The sequence below is a fragment of the Protomyctophum parallelum genome (assembly GCF_964188405.1).
Source record: "Protomyctophum parallelum genome assembly, chromosome: 5".
Lineage (NCBI taxonomy): Eukaryota > Metazoa > Chordata > Actinopteri > Myctophiformes > Myctophidae > Protomyctophum > Protomyctophum parallelum.
This window is the reverse complement of record NC_139702.1, coordinates 53,485,757-53,498,586: the sequence shown is the minus strand read 5'-3', so window position 1 is coordinate 53,498,586 and position 12,830 is coordinate 53,485,757. Positions and strand designations below refer to the sequence as shown.

Below are 12,830 nucleotides of genomic sequence, written 5' to 3'. Positions count from 1 at the left end.
AGCCATTAAATGGCTACCCTGCAGCCGCTGCACGGCTACAGTGTCAGCCATTGTAAAAGTACACCTTTATGCATCTCTTATTCATCTGTCCTGCAGACAGGTCCTTACATAGCGTTATAGGAGCTCCAAATATGCATGCTGTAACACAAAACACCAATGTCTCTCTCTACTCAGTTATCATATTTCATAATTGTTTCATTTTGACCAATTTCTTCAATTGGTCAAAATGACAGCAGAACTTGGGGGCAGCATAGATGCATAATATAAAAAAAAAAGACAGCAAAATGTGGGTGCATCTCGTAGTGTCAATTCCTAATTTATACTTCATACTTACTGTATCACTCAGAGAGCGACACAGTTGTACCGTGCAGTATAAATTAGGACATCCATGCTACCATAGCAACAGTAGTCAAGGTGAGTTTCACTTTCTGTGCCACTAGGGGATTAACTTGCCTTGTACCACAATCTACCTGTACCATCTAAATGAATATAGGAGGACACACCCTGCTCTCAGGCTCAATGCCAATACTAATCACATCATGCCCATTGGCTAACAGCATTAGCATGTTGTGATACTCCCATGCACAGCCCTGTCTTGGCAGTTTGCTGACTCGCTAACACTAATAATGTAATGTGTTTGTCAAGAGACAGTGATGTGTGTTTGTATAGACACACACTGCTTCTGCCCACTGTATAACCTGTGCTATTATAGCACAGAGAATGACCTCCCTCCAGCCAATATGCTACAGCTCTGCTATAGCAAGCATAGTGACTGGATAGAGGTTATTCCCACTTTCCCAGCAGACCGTTTCAACCTTGGTAATTCTGCACCAAACCAATACATCCCTTCTAAATTCAAGCACAAGACAGGGCTGTCTAGACCTAAACGTGGAATACTGTAGCTGAAACTTGAACAAAATATACAAAACCAATGCAATCAAATAAATTGGGCCTTAATTCTGTGCTTGGCATAGCACAAACACAAAATCAATAACATTACCACAGTGGACACAGTAAAGTGTTCATTTCTCTGAAAGCATGTACAACATAAGGGTCCATTTGGTTCCATTTGTACACTGAAGGATTTTACAATGTAAGTAGGACTCAGCAGCTACACTGTTACCATGTCACACATCTAATACATATTAGACTTGACAGTCATCTTCTGGAGTTAGACCATTACGGACCACATTAGGCTTCTGGGGTCGATAGAGTGATCACAAACACATGTATACATTAGTAAAGTAGGTCCACCTCTCTCTCCACTCCTCATTAATAATGTGTGTCAATACCACAGATACAGGAACAACAGCAGCAGCACACATCACACACCTAAAATGTGGCATATTAGCCATGAAGCAATATTGCATTACCAAATAATCATACTATAATCTTACTATCATCATATCATACTATAATTCAGTCAATGTCTGTCTGTCTGAATGTATGTGTCTGTCTGTCTGTCTGTCTGTCTGTCTGTCTGAAACACCGCTGTATCTCCTCACCGCCTGCACCAATCGCTCCCACTTTTCACACAGGCATTGACCATAATAATATGGAGGTCTTAACTAAGCCCTTTTTCCAATTTAACAAATGATAAATTAACAATGAATTTATTAGTGAATAAAAAATGCAGGGGGGGGGGGGGCAATATCTCACAACGGGTAAGGGCTAGTAATAATAATGGAATGGTTTCCCCAATAGATCTCTGATGTCATATTGATGATGTAACAGTATCGGAAGTTTCTTGTGTTCAGTACTGTAACATTGATCAACAGTCATTGATTGCAGCCAGGCGATCTGGGCACAATGACAAAAATAAATGAATTTGAGAACTAATCGTGCACACACACACACACACACACACACACACACACACACACACACACACACACACACACACACACACACACACACACACACACACACACACACACACACACACACACACACACACACACACACACACACACACACACACACACACACACACACACACACACACACACACACACACACACACAAAATGGGTGGACAAGGACATGAGGATAAATGCTCTTCTAATGGCTCACCCATTAGGCACCACAGTGTACAAATCAAATGTGGTGATTCTTTTGTTGAACATCGCAATATTTATAGGTACCGTAGAGTCAAACCAGCAGTGACACTGCCACTGGAACCCAAAGCCAAAGGTTGAATAGTGCAGAATTCAGTGAAACATACATTACATATGGACAGTCGGACACTGGGAGCTTGGCACTGTGAAACATACATTATGGACAGTTGGACACTGGGAGCTTGGCACTGTGAAACGTACAGTACATATGGACAGTTGGACACTGGGAGCTTGGCACTGACAAAATCCACAGATTTTCTCTTTTTTGACTAATCCTCTCAGTATCCCCCACTCACACACGTGTGAGTAGCAGCCCGATAATCCCTGACAGTTGGACAGCTGTCATGTCAGAAACATGCAGCTCTGATTGGTGACATTACAATGAAAAACACAACAGTATAGTATATTAGTCGACAAAACAAAATATGACAATAAGAAACAAATGCATACAGCCAAGCATGTTCTGTACATCAACACAAAATGAATTATGTCCTTATCACGGTAATGGTAAGAGACAGTGTGTGTGTGTGTGTGTGTGTGTGTGTGTGTGTGTGTGTGCGCATGTGCGCGCACATGAGACCTGTGTTATGTGCAATATGTCTAATGTCTTTACATGTAGTGACGTATGCACATATTGGTGCGTACTTAGTATGTGTGTAGTGTGTATGTGTGCTTGACTGCTTGTGTACGTGGTGGTTTCTGTATGTGTGTTCACAGTGGCAGGGGGTTAATGACATGATTATGAGGTCATGTCTGCCCGTGTGTGTGACAATGAGAGCGTGTCAGGTCACGTGCGCAGGCAGGTTACATAAGACTATTTTAGGGATTTCCTAACCATTGTCAACACAAGTACAGTAATCATCCTCAACAGGCAGAAGCAGATGGTTTTCTAAAGCCACAAATGTGGACTTTATACTGATTGTCCGATTGGGCAACTCTACTGTTCTTTCTTTGGACTGCTAGAATTTCACAATTAATTGCAAAAGCACACACAGCACCAGTCATCAATGAGTTGGCAGCATGTTACCCACAGCAACATAAGAAAAATATCAGTGTCCACAATCTGACCTAGTTGCATAATGACATGACATAATGCCACACCGCCCTGCGGCACCCTCATAGATTTCTTTTACACCTCTGTGTTGATTACAGACAGCGTTCCATGGATGTCTTATAAACTTCACACATCCTACAAAGTGAATACTGAGGACTGTGCACCTCAAGTACTACTGACTGTATGCCATGGTATATTTTGTGCATGTTTGAAATGTATTAAAGCATAGTGATTGAACTGATACTATTAAATAGTGTCCTGATACATAAACTCTCAACAACCCCACTCTTCCTTGGTTTCTACTTTCTACACAGGCAGTTTGTCCTAAATAGCACATATCCTGTGTATGGGTAAATGTCAAATAATAATGTCTATATAAATAAAATCACAGCAGAGTAGCATAAGTAAAACAAATAATAATTACACCCTGTTTCCATGATTCTTTGACACTCAACTCAAGACATGTCTTGTATTACATAGTCCAGTGTATGTAACCAAACGCCTGCCTTGTGATATCACGCGTGACCATTATGATCATGCCTGGGGTGACCAACTGACGCGTTAAGGGTCTCCGTGATGTCACGTGGTCAGATCCATATATGGAGATATAATGGTCTCCATGATGTCACAAGCAACCTGGTGTGACAGACGCTAGACGCAGGATTTCATTGCGACCGCAGATACAATGAAAATGTGCATTTCCCGTCAGTCCGTCATCCCCACGCCTCCATATAATATATAATATAACCATATTATGGTCATGCCTCGTGACATCATCAGAGATGGAGATCCCTGATGTCATCAATATTAAGCCCATATGCCCATATATGGAGATCCCTGATGTCATCAATATTGGTCAGGAACTCTACATCTGACCTCACACCTTTAGATCTCCATAGATCCATGGAAAGTTAAGGCCCGGCCCTACCTGGGCCCTCATCAAACCCTGTACACTGAAGACACTGCCCTCGCTGCCACCCTTAGATCTCTATATATGGAGCTGACCTCTTCTGACATTCCATATGTTTGACCTCATCAAACCCTGTACACTCTAGACATTCTCCATATATGGCCAGTACAGAATTCATTCCATATGTTGATCTGACCCCCCATGCCAAAGCGCCAGCTCTCGCCCAGCAGTCTGCCATCATCTAGGCGGATGCGTGCCCTTTAGGCGCTTCTCGCCCCAGCGTCTTACTGGTGGTAGTAAACCAGTGGCGTGCACAGATAGACACTAGGGGGTGCTAGAGTACCCCCTGCCCTTTTTGGCAATGTGCTCTTTAAAAAAAAAAGAAGAAAAAAAATGGTTTCTTTTTTTCTTAATTTGTAGCGTGTGGACCATGGTGACATTGATCAAATCTTGATAAAAAACGCTTCTATTATATTATTTAGGCCCCCACAATCTAAAGATATATGTTTCTATGTCAGTGCACTGGTTCTTCGATAAATAAATAAAATAGCAGACCTACAAGCTCGTAGCGCGCCACTCGGTGGCGCGCTATGAGCTTGTAGATCTGCTATTTTTCAATAGCTAAAATGTGCTGCACAAGGTGCCCTTTTTTCACTTGAGCACCTGCCCCTCTAAATGTCTGTGCACGCCACTGTAGTAAACTATACAAGAAGTTATATATATTTTTAAATTGACCATATCAGTACTACAGACACAAGTTTACCCTAACAAAATATTTTGACCACTTTCAACCAGGCTTCCCAAATTGGGCATGTCATTATATATGAATACATTTTACATGTATTAATTTTTGTATAAAGCACAAAAAGAGCAGCTTGCACAATGTGACACATTGTGAGATTGGCTATTTTTGCGATGCAGGAGCTCCTTGATTATTTGACTTGCTCATTGGTGTGCCTATCACACTGACATAGCCTAATGATACAGTTACTTGGTATTATCGCAAATTAGATGAAAATACTAGCCAGGTTATAGAAAGGTCCGCACACTCGATCCCTGCAACAGCCAAGCATCGAGAACGACACCAAAACCCGGTCTGCTCACTCACTTACTGTAGCTGCTGGTCGGGCTGGATAAGAGTGTGTATATCAGTTAAATGTCTAAAATGTGTCTTAATTACATATTGAAATTAAGTTACCACAAGTTATCGCTTGCAACAACAGAACCGTCACTGCTTTTCTCAGTGAGAGAATTATCTGCCTTTCAGAAGTCCAGAGTTCAAGGGCATGTTTGCTCAATGGCACACCTTCAATTGAAAGCACTCATTACCAGTGCAGTAGCAAGGACTTTGATACCTGTGACTGTCACTGTCTGGTATATGAGTTAACTTTACCTCAATTGCTTCTACAACATGCAGACATACAACAACAACATTGTCCAAATTCATAAACTAAACTAATTGCAAATGGGATAAATGGCATTTAATGTACAAAGCACTAAAACTTTAAAGAGTCACAAGCAACGGTGGGACATACTGGCCTACATTTCATACTGGTTGTGTAAAACCTGAGAGAATCTCAGGTATGTGTTAACAGTCTGAGTCCGCGATAACATGCCACAAGATATGTGGCCAAGTATTTTATAGCCTCACATCAAAGTGTGGTGCCGTTTTCACTGGGACAGGAGGAGAAAAAGCAGCGGTATCCATATTCACAAACCCAACAACCTGTGACAACACATTGCTGTGTTGTGTTAGAGCCTGTGTGGCATGCCTTAACCATAGGGACTACTAGGCAATTGGTGTCCCCACATACAGGTGTTGCACAATACGGAAGAAAATAATAATACAAAACCTCAATATTTTGCCAAACATTTACATTTGTGAATGTGATATGAATTACAATGGACATCAGATCTTTATCTCCACACAGATATAAACTATTTGCATTAGCTTTATTGTGATTTCGGTATATTATTTGTGCAGCGCCTCAGTCAAGATGTTTGTCTCAGCTGCAAACAGGGTAGTAGGGACTGTAGATTTTGTTTTGTCAGACCAAAGACACAAAGTGTATGTGCCCTTGATAAGACACATCACATTTTTGGCAAGAGTTCACTCCTGGGTAGATGGCAGGAGGACCTACTACTCAACTCGGCTAGATTTGCTGCTGCTTAGCAGCAAGCTTCTGTTCTGCACTTGTAGTTGCCTCCATTCCTCCAAAGAATCATTACCACACTGGTAACACTTTGAAGTGAACGCATTACTGTCTTGCACGAGTGACAATCTGTTAAAGGTTTCAGAATGGAAGGCTGGCTCTCTCCCAAATGCTGTGCTAAAGTTCTGGTTTGTAAATCTCCTCTGGCTCTAAAACGCACTTAAATGGCCAATTGTTTGAGATAAGTGGTGTACCGCCGTGCAGTACAGATAGAGGGGCGGAACAGGTCCTATTCACTACCACTTCACATATGGTCAACATTAGACGCGGGTCATTAAGCGCATGCTTTTCAAACGGCTTTCTGTTGTCGTAAGTGTGTTTACGTCCATCCACACACAAAAGCAAGCTATGACAATAGCCGTCCAGAACCATCTGGCGGTGAAACTGGTTGGATTGGACAGAGACTGAGAGATAGACAGACATTATTATGGATCAATAACCTGTTCCGACTACATCCGTAAGGCTCCGCTAGCAAAATTACTTAACGATCATTCATTTATCTAAAGTTATTTTAAGCTACATAACATTCCCCACTTCCCACAATGTCAGTTTTGCGTTATGATATACTTTCTCACGATCTCACTGGGAACCCGCATGGTGATGATGGTCACAGAGACACGCCACACGGAGACACATGTAAATCAAATAAACTAGTAGTCTCCGGTGTCGAAGATTTGTGAATGAACGACAGTACGCGGAACCTGGCAGGAAGTGTTTGCAATCCTTCAAGCCGTCACACTACAGTGCTTTGAGTGCTTACCTTTGACAGGGTACATGCAAGATGTGTCGGCAGGTGGCAATAATGTCCCCCAGACCAGGGGACCCCTGCGGAGAAGTGCAGCGGTCGGTGGGTGGATGGACGGACGGCGTGGCCGACAGACAGGACCGGACCCCCTGGTTTTCTTCTAGTTTTGCCCCCTGCGGTTTGACTCCAATAAAGGACAAGTCGTTTTTACACAACAGTCTTACAGTCATTCATAATAAACCATTGTGCGCGGTGAGTGGAGCAGTTATAATATGTACGTAAAAACATGCACTGACTGGTGGAGAGCTTTACATCCGTAGTAGACAGAGATGTGTGTTTGTGACTACGGATTCATGGAGGAGGATGAAGGACAGAGATGAGCGGAGGAGGGAGGGAGATTGGGGACTACTCGTGAGAGGGAGGGGTGGGGCGAGGCATCTCCCCCACATACTGTTGTACACATAGATAAATATCAGCCAGGCCTAATGCGAATGTGATCTGCGGTAAGTTCGTGGAGGATGAGGATGACTATCTACTGAGACAGTAGACTGACTTTCATCCCAGACGCAGACAACAAGGTCACGGTAGCCAGCTAAGCTTAGTTAATTACATTAAACATAGTCCAAACTAGAACTGCACTCTGTCGAGTGGCTATACTTGCTTGTTGCACACAAGTATAGGCCCTACTAGTGCGCAAGCAGAGCGCGCAAGTACTGTCGACCGCTACAAACTGTCAAATGTCAGCTTCTCTGTGAAAGAACATGAATTACCTTCATGTTCTTCTGTTGAACATGAAGGTACATGAAGGTAATTTTATTTAAGCATTTCAAATTCATTCTTTCATTACGTAATTAACAACAATCAATTACGTACTGTTAATTAATACGGATGAGTGGCGGCTTTCGATGGTGACGTATATGTAAGTTGATTAGCGGTATACTGTGCTTACTTTGCGTATGCCCCGTTTGATGTGTATGTATCGTAGCAGCATATGACGAACTAGCTCTCAATGATGACGTAATAAAGAGCTTTACCAACATCACAACTTAACATCACAAAACAGTTTATAAGAATCGTGGTCCCTTATTGGCTGAGGTTTTCCTCTGACATGCATATGCCGATTAGTTTACGTATGATTCATGATAACTACTTTTTTATGTATGTGGGGCGACTGTGGCTCAGGAGGTAGAGCAGGTCGTCCGTCCAATGATCCATGGGTCGGCGGTTCGAATCCCGACTCCTCCTGTCTACATGCCGAAGTGTCCTTGGGCAAGACACTGAACCCCAAATTGCTTCCGATGTGCTGGTTAGTACCTTGCATGGCTTCCGCCGCATTCGGTGTATGAATGGGTGAATGAATGTAATGCACAATCTATGTAAAGCGCCTTGGATAAAGGCACTATATAAATGCACCATTTACCATATTAATGTAAATCGCACTGGATTAAGAGCGTCTGCTAAATGCTTAAATTGTAATTGTAATTGACAGACAAAACAAACTAAAAACAAATTAAACTCTGTTCATTTTTAGAGACAAAACAAACATTAAAGTCCAACATTGTCAATGGCGTTTTTAATGTTTGTCTAGAATGGAAGGATTTGTTCCATACTCACTGCAACTGTCCATACATGTACACAGATTTAAGGGGATTTGTCTCCCTTTAGAGTTCAAATACAGTCATTACACAAACATTGTTGAGAAGGACTCGCATTTGAGTATAATCCCTTCAACTCTTCTCCTTCAAATCTAGTCCTACATTGCACTGATCAGAGCAATGGTCACAGACTCACACAGAGTTATGGCCATGTGAAATGTTAAACACTAATAAGACAGCTGCAGCAACCCATGTGTGTAATTTAGTTTTTGTTTGTGACTATTGTCATGGCAGACCCCCGGAACAACAGTGCGCCTTGACACTACGTGGCCCCTGGGGGGTTGTCCAACATGGCCCTTGGTGTGACTATTCTCATGCCATATAGGCCTACCCCTGCAGTCTTTGTGCCAAGTTTGATGTGGATCGGAGCAATGGTGCACCTCGCAAGTCCTTATGTTACGTTTGTGACGTCCACCGTGTGTACAAATGGTACCAAATTGGAAGCAAATTGTACTACACTTGGTCCCTTTTCTACTGTCTCAGAGTTATGGGGGTCTGTGAGTCACTGTGACTATGTGGCCTATAATGCACACCAAACTGAGGGTCCATGAAATTAAAAAGTTTGAGAACCACTGACTGACAGCCAATCATAGATTTATATTATTGGCTGTAAAATACAGTAACAAGAAAAAAAAATGTTTCAGTAAGTTCATAAATGTCATTCTTTCTGGGTTGATGTGCCCCTTTCTCTCCACAGCCCAATAATAAATACTGTGATTTCTAAGGTGTTCATAATCATAACTTAACTGTCATATATCAACAGTTAAGCACAAGGTACTCAGGGTGCCTTGAACTTGAAAAAGTTTGAGAACCACTGCCCTGGCCTAAAGTATCACTGTTTTTTCATTAATTTCTTTTTCTGATTCAGGGAGTTCTGCTCTCAGTCAGAGCTAGCTATAAGTGGTGGATACTCATGGTCAAATATTACTCAACTAGTCTACAAGTTATTCTGCTGAAAAAGTACTAGAATTAGGCCTACTTGCTTAAAAAAAAAGAAAATAAGTACTTTAAAGTACAAAGGTGCATTTTATTTATTATAAATGCATTCTTGTATTGCAATTTAGACATAAAAATGTTGTAACACGTTGTGAGCTTGTATATGGTATATTCATCCATTTGAAATACAGTATGGCTTAAGGCTACGGTCAAACCTCATAGTGTCTGCCTTATGAGTGTGTATGTAAAGTACACAATAGGTAAAGTAGCCTACAATAATGTAGTGGAGTGAAAGTCATAAGCATCCCCCCAAAAATACAAATACTCCAGTAAAAAGTACAGACATTCAGTACAAGTACAGTACTCACCTAGTACTCATCAGGAACATGATTCATGTTCCTGATCACAGACCTGATTCAATGACCCTCTTACTATACAGCATTCCAATGCTAAAAGGACATTACATGAGCTTACTTAATTATTACTTGCGCAAGCAGAGCACATATTCCTTCATCCCATCCTTTCACCTTTAGACAGGATTGTAATTGGGAAGGAATTGGGGGGCATGTGTTAATCAGGTCCGACATACATGGTGCTTCCGGGTGCTGTTAGGGTTTGGGGTAGGATGTCGACTCGGACTATTGCACATCGTACTGTTAGAACGTTGGAACCTGGTGGTGTTGTTGGAAAGGTCAACTCATTGACCTTCATCTTACTTTTGACATTTTAGCTTCAAGTTCTTGTAGCTTTAGCATTTCTCTTCCGACATTACCGGTACCTTCCATTCTGAATCCTTTCCTCCAGCTGATTGCAACTGGAGAAAAGAACACTAAATATAGGTGTAAAGAGAAAAAGGGTATTCGTAACCTCACAGCTGAGCTGCCTGGGCATTATAGGTCAGTGAAAAGAACAATCCACCCTTCATCAGTCTCTTCATTTAGTCTTGCCCAGTCATTTTAAGTTCTCTCAGGCCCAAGTCTACTACACTAGGTTTTCACCATGATGGCTGCCATTACAGTATATCCAATTGCTGCTCGTTTCTTTTGCTTTGTGTGCTCCTCTGGAGCGCAGATCTCTGTCAGTTATATCCAATCAAGAAGAAATATGAAATCTGACCCGTTCATCTTGATCACATCATAATTTGTATCAGTTTGAGTGAATTCTGAACACAAACTGTGTTTTGAAGAAAACGCAAAATGGCTGGAAAAATCTTGCCTGGCACAATGTGCTAGGCCTTTATGGGGAGTTGCCTCATGATTAAAGGAATCATGGGAAATTATTTTGACTGTGCAACCAATTATTTTGTAAGAGTATCTTGACCAAAAACGTGAAATCAGCCTTTTATAGTCACCATGAGGCCTACAAGAAATGTGGTAGTGGTTCTTCCTTGGTCTACTGGGAGTTTGCGTGTATAAATTAGTCCAGCAATGACTGAGATTAACACAAGCGGACCGACAGATGTTCCAGACAGACGTGGGCAAAAATATAATTACCTGCTTTCTGCTGCCTGACCTGCCGAGCACATCTATATAAAGAATTTAGATTTGTGTGGCTTACTTAGTTTAATAGTCCATTCGTTCGTTATGCTGCCATCCTGTGTAACCGGGGAAAGAAATAGTCTTTCTATTAAACAAATAAAAATGTGACCCTATGTTTTCAGACAGTAACAGCAGTACTTATATGTATATATGTATATTATGTATAATTCTTCCTCTAAGTGTACAGATTCATAGATTCTTTATTCATTTCAACGTGGCTCATAAATTGATAAGTTACACAATATTATACAGAAGCTGGATGCCAGAAATTGAACCAGACAAAAGGTTGCAAAAATATCTTTTGTCTTTACATACTTTCTCTCAGTGTATTGCAGCATTTTGTGGAGCAGTATACCGTATGTCATGAGGGACAAAGTGAAATGGAACGGTAGGTAGTGCTGCTCAGTCAGTGTTTATCAACCAGAGGTTTTCAGACCCAAAAGTGGGTCAGGGAGTGGTCTAACAAGGCTGCAGACAAAGAACTTTACATTAATATTATTTTATGCCTTGGGTCCACAGAAGTGTTCCAGAGTGAAACCAGTTGAGCCACTGGAGTAAAGTACACTTAACTTATTGAAGAGGTGTAAAGAGGAATGGCACTCTGGGCATATCTCTGTGAAAGAGGAACGGGGGGAAATAGCCTCGCCAGCCATAGTTTCCCCTTGGCTGCAGCTTAATGAATAGTGATAGTGAGTGACCTTTTCCAACTTGAAGGTACTGAAGAAGAGAAGCAAGGTACTACTACTGCCTTATTGATGGACTTTTCAAAACGACACAGGTTCCATCAAAACAGCCACATCCTGTCACAGGTTCCATCAAGACAGCCACATCCTGTTTTGCATATCCTTGAGCAAGACACCAAAAGCCTTCATGACGAGTCATTTTTAGTGAAGTGAAACCATGAATGGCAGTAAAAGGAAACATAAAATATGCGTTTACTTTTACACAGTTTCATATGGAGTAATCTCACTACTTAGGTGTTAAAGTGAGTCCTGCTGGGCCACTAACTACAGTATGTGACAACAACACAGTACAGGATGAAACAAGGTTGAACAACATCTGTCAAGTGTATCCTCCTAGGTTGGTGGTTTAGGTTGCAGAGATGAATGCACCAAGAATGTGGTTTCATTGAGCTTTCATTTATAACAGAATCCTTGGAAATCACCTCCATCTCGGAAATAAAATGTACAAACAATTAAAATGGACGACAGGTGACCGCGATGATGAGGGTAAAGAGAAAGAAATTAACATTGCATGGCAGCCTGCAAGACAAACCACTTTAATATTAGTCCTATCCTTCAGTTTCTCTAGTGTGTTAGGACTTGGCCAGTCCACTAAATGTCATTTTTTGCCAGCCATATTTCTTTCACTTTTCTCGCCATTTCTTTGTCTTCAGTGCCTCTAGTCTTCATCCTCCTCATCATCATCTGTTTGGTCCCTGGCATCAATGTCATCATCATCTTCAACCTGTAAGGAAAGAGGGACAGTCTAACTAGGGTGAACACAGACACTGTACATACTGTTATTGTTCCCTTTACACTGAACTATTTATTTTATTACAAATTACAATTACTGCAGAGGCCTGCAGCTTCATTTAAATGGCCGATTTGAACGGGAAACATGTTGTACAGGAAACAGGTACGCCACCTTCTGTAAACCTCGG

General features: G+C 41.6%; 2 protein-coding genes across 8 annotated transcripts in view; both read right to left on the bottom strand.

The window, feature by feature from the left end:
• Positions 1-7,185, bottom strand: part of coro2aa (coronin 2Aa) — a 44,334-nt gene extending 37,149 nt beyond the window's left edge. Inside the window, exon 1 of the mRNA XM_083766227.1 lies at positions 7,054-7,185. The gene's annotated coding sequence lies outside the window, so the exon portion shown is untranslated. The remainder of the gene's footprint in view (positions 1-7,053) is intronic.
• A 4,164-nt stretch (positions 7,186-11,349) lies between these two features.
• uso1 (USO1 vesicle transport factor) overlaps positions 11,350-12,830 on the bottom strand; it is a 30,028-nt gene continuing 28,547 nt past the window's right edge. For all 7 annotated transcript variants that reach the window (XM_083765307.1, XM_083765309.1, XM_083765310.1 and 4 more), the window contains one exon: positions 11,350-12,634. In XM_083765307.1, coding sequence (XP_083621433.1) covers positions 12,569-12,634 — 66 coding nt within the window. In that variant the 3' untranslated portion in view covers positions 11,350-12,568. The remainder of the gene's footprint in view (positions 12,635-12,830) is intronic.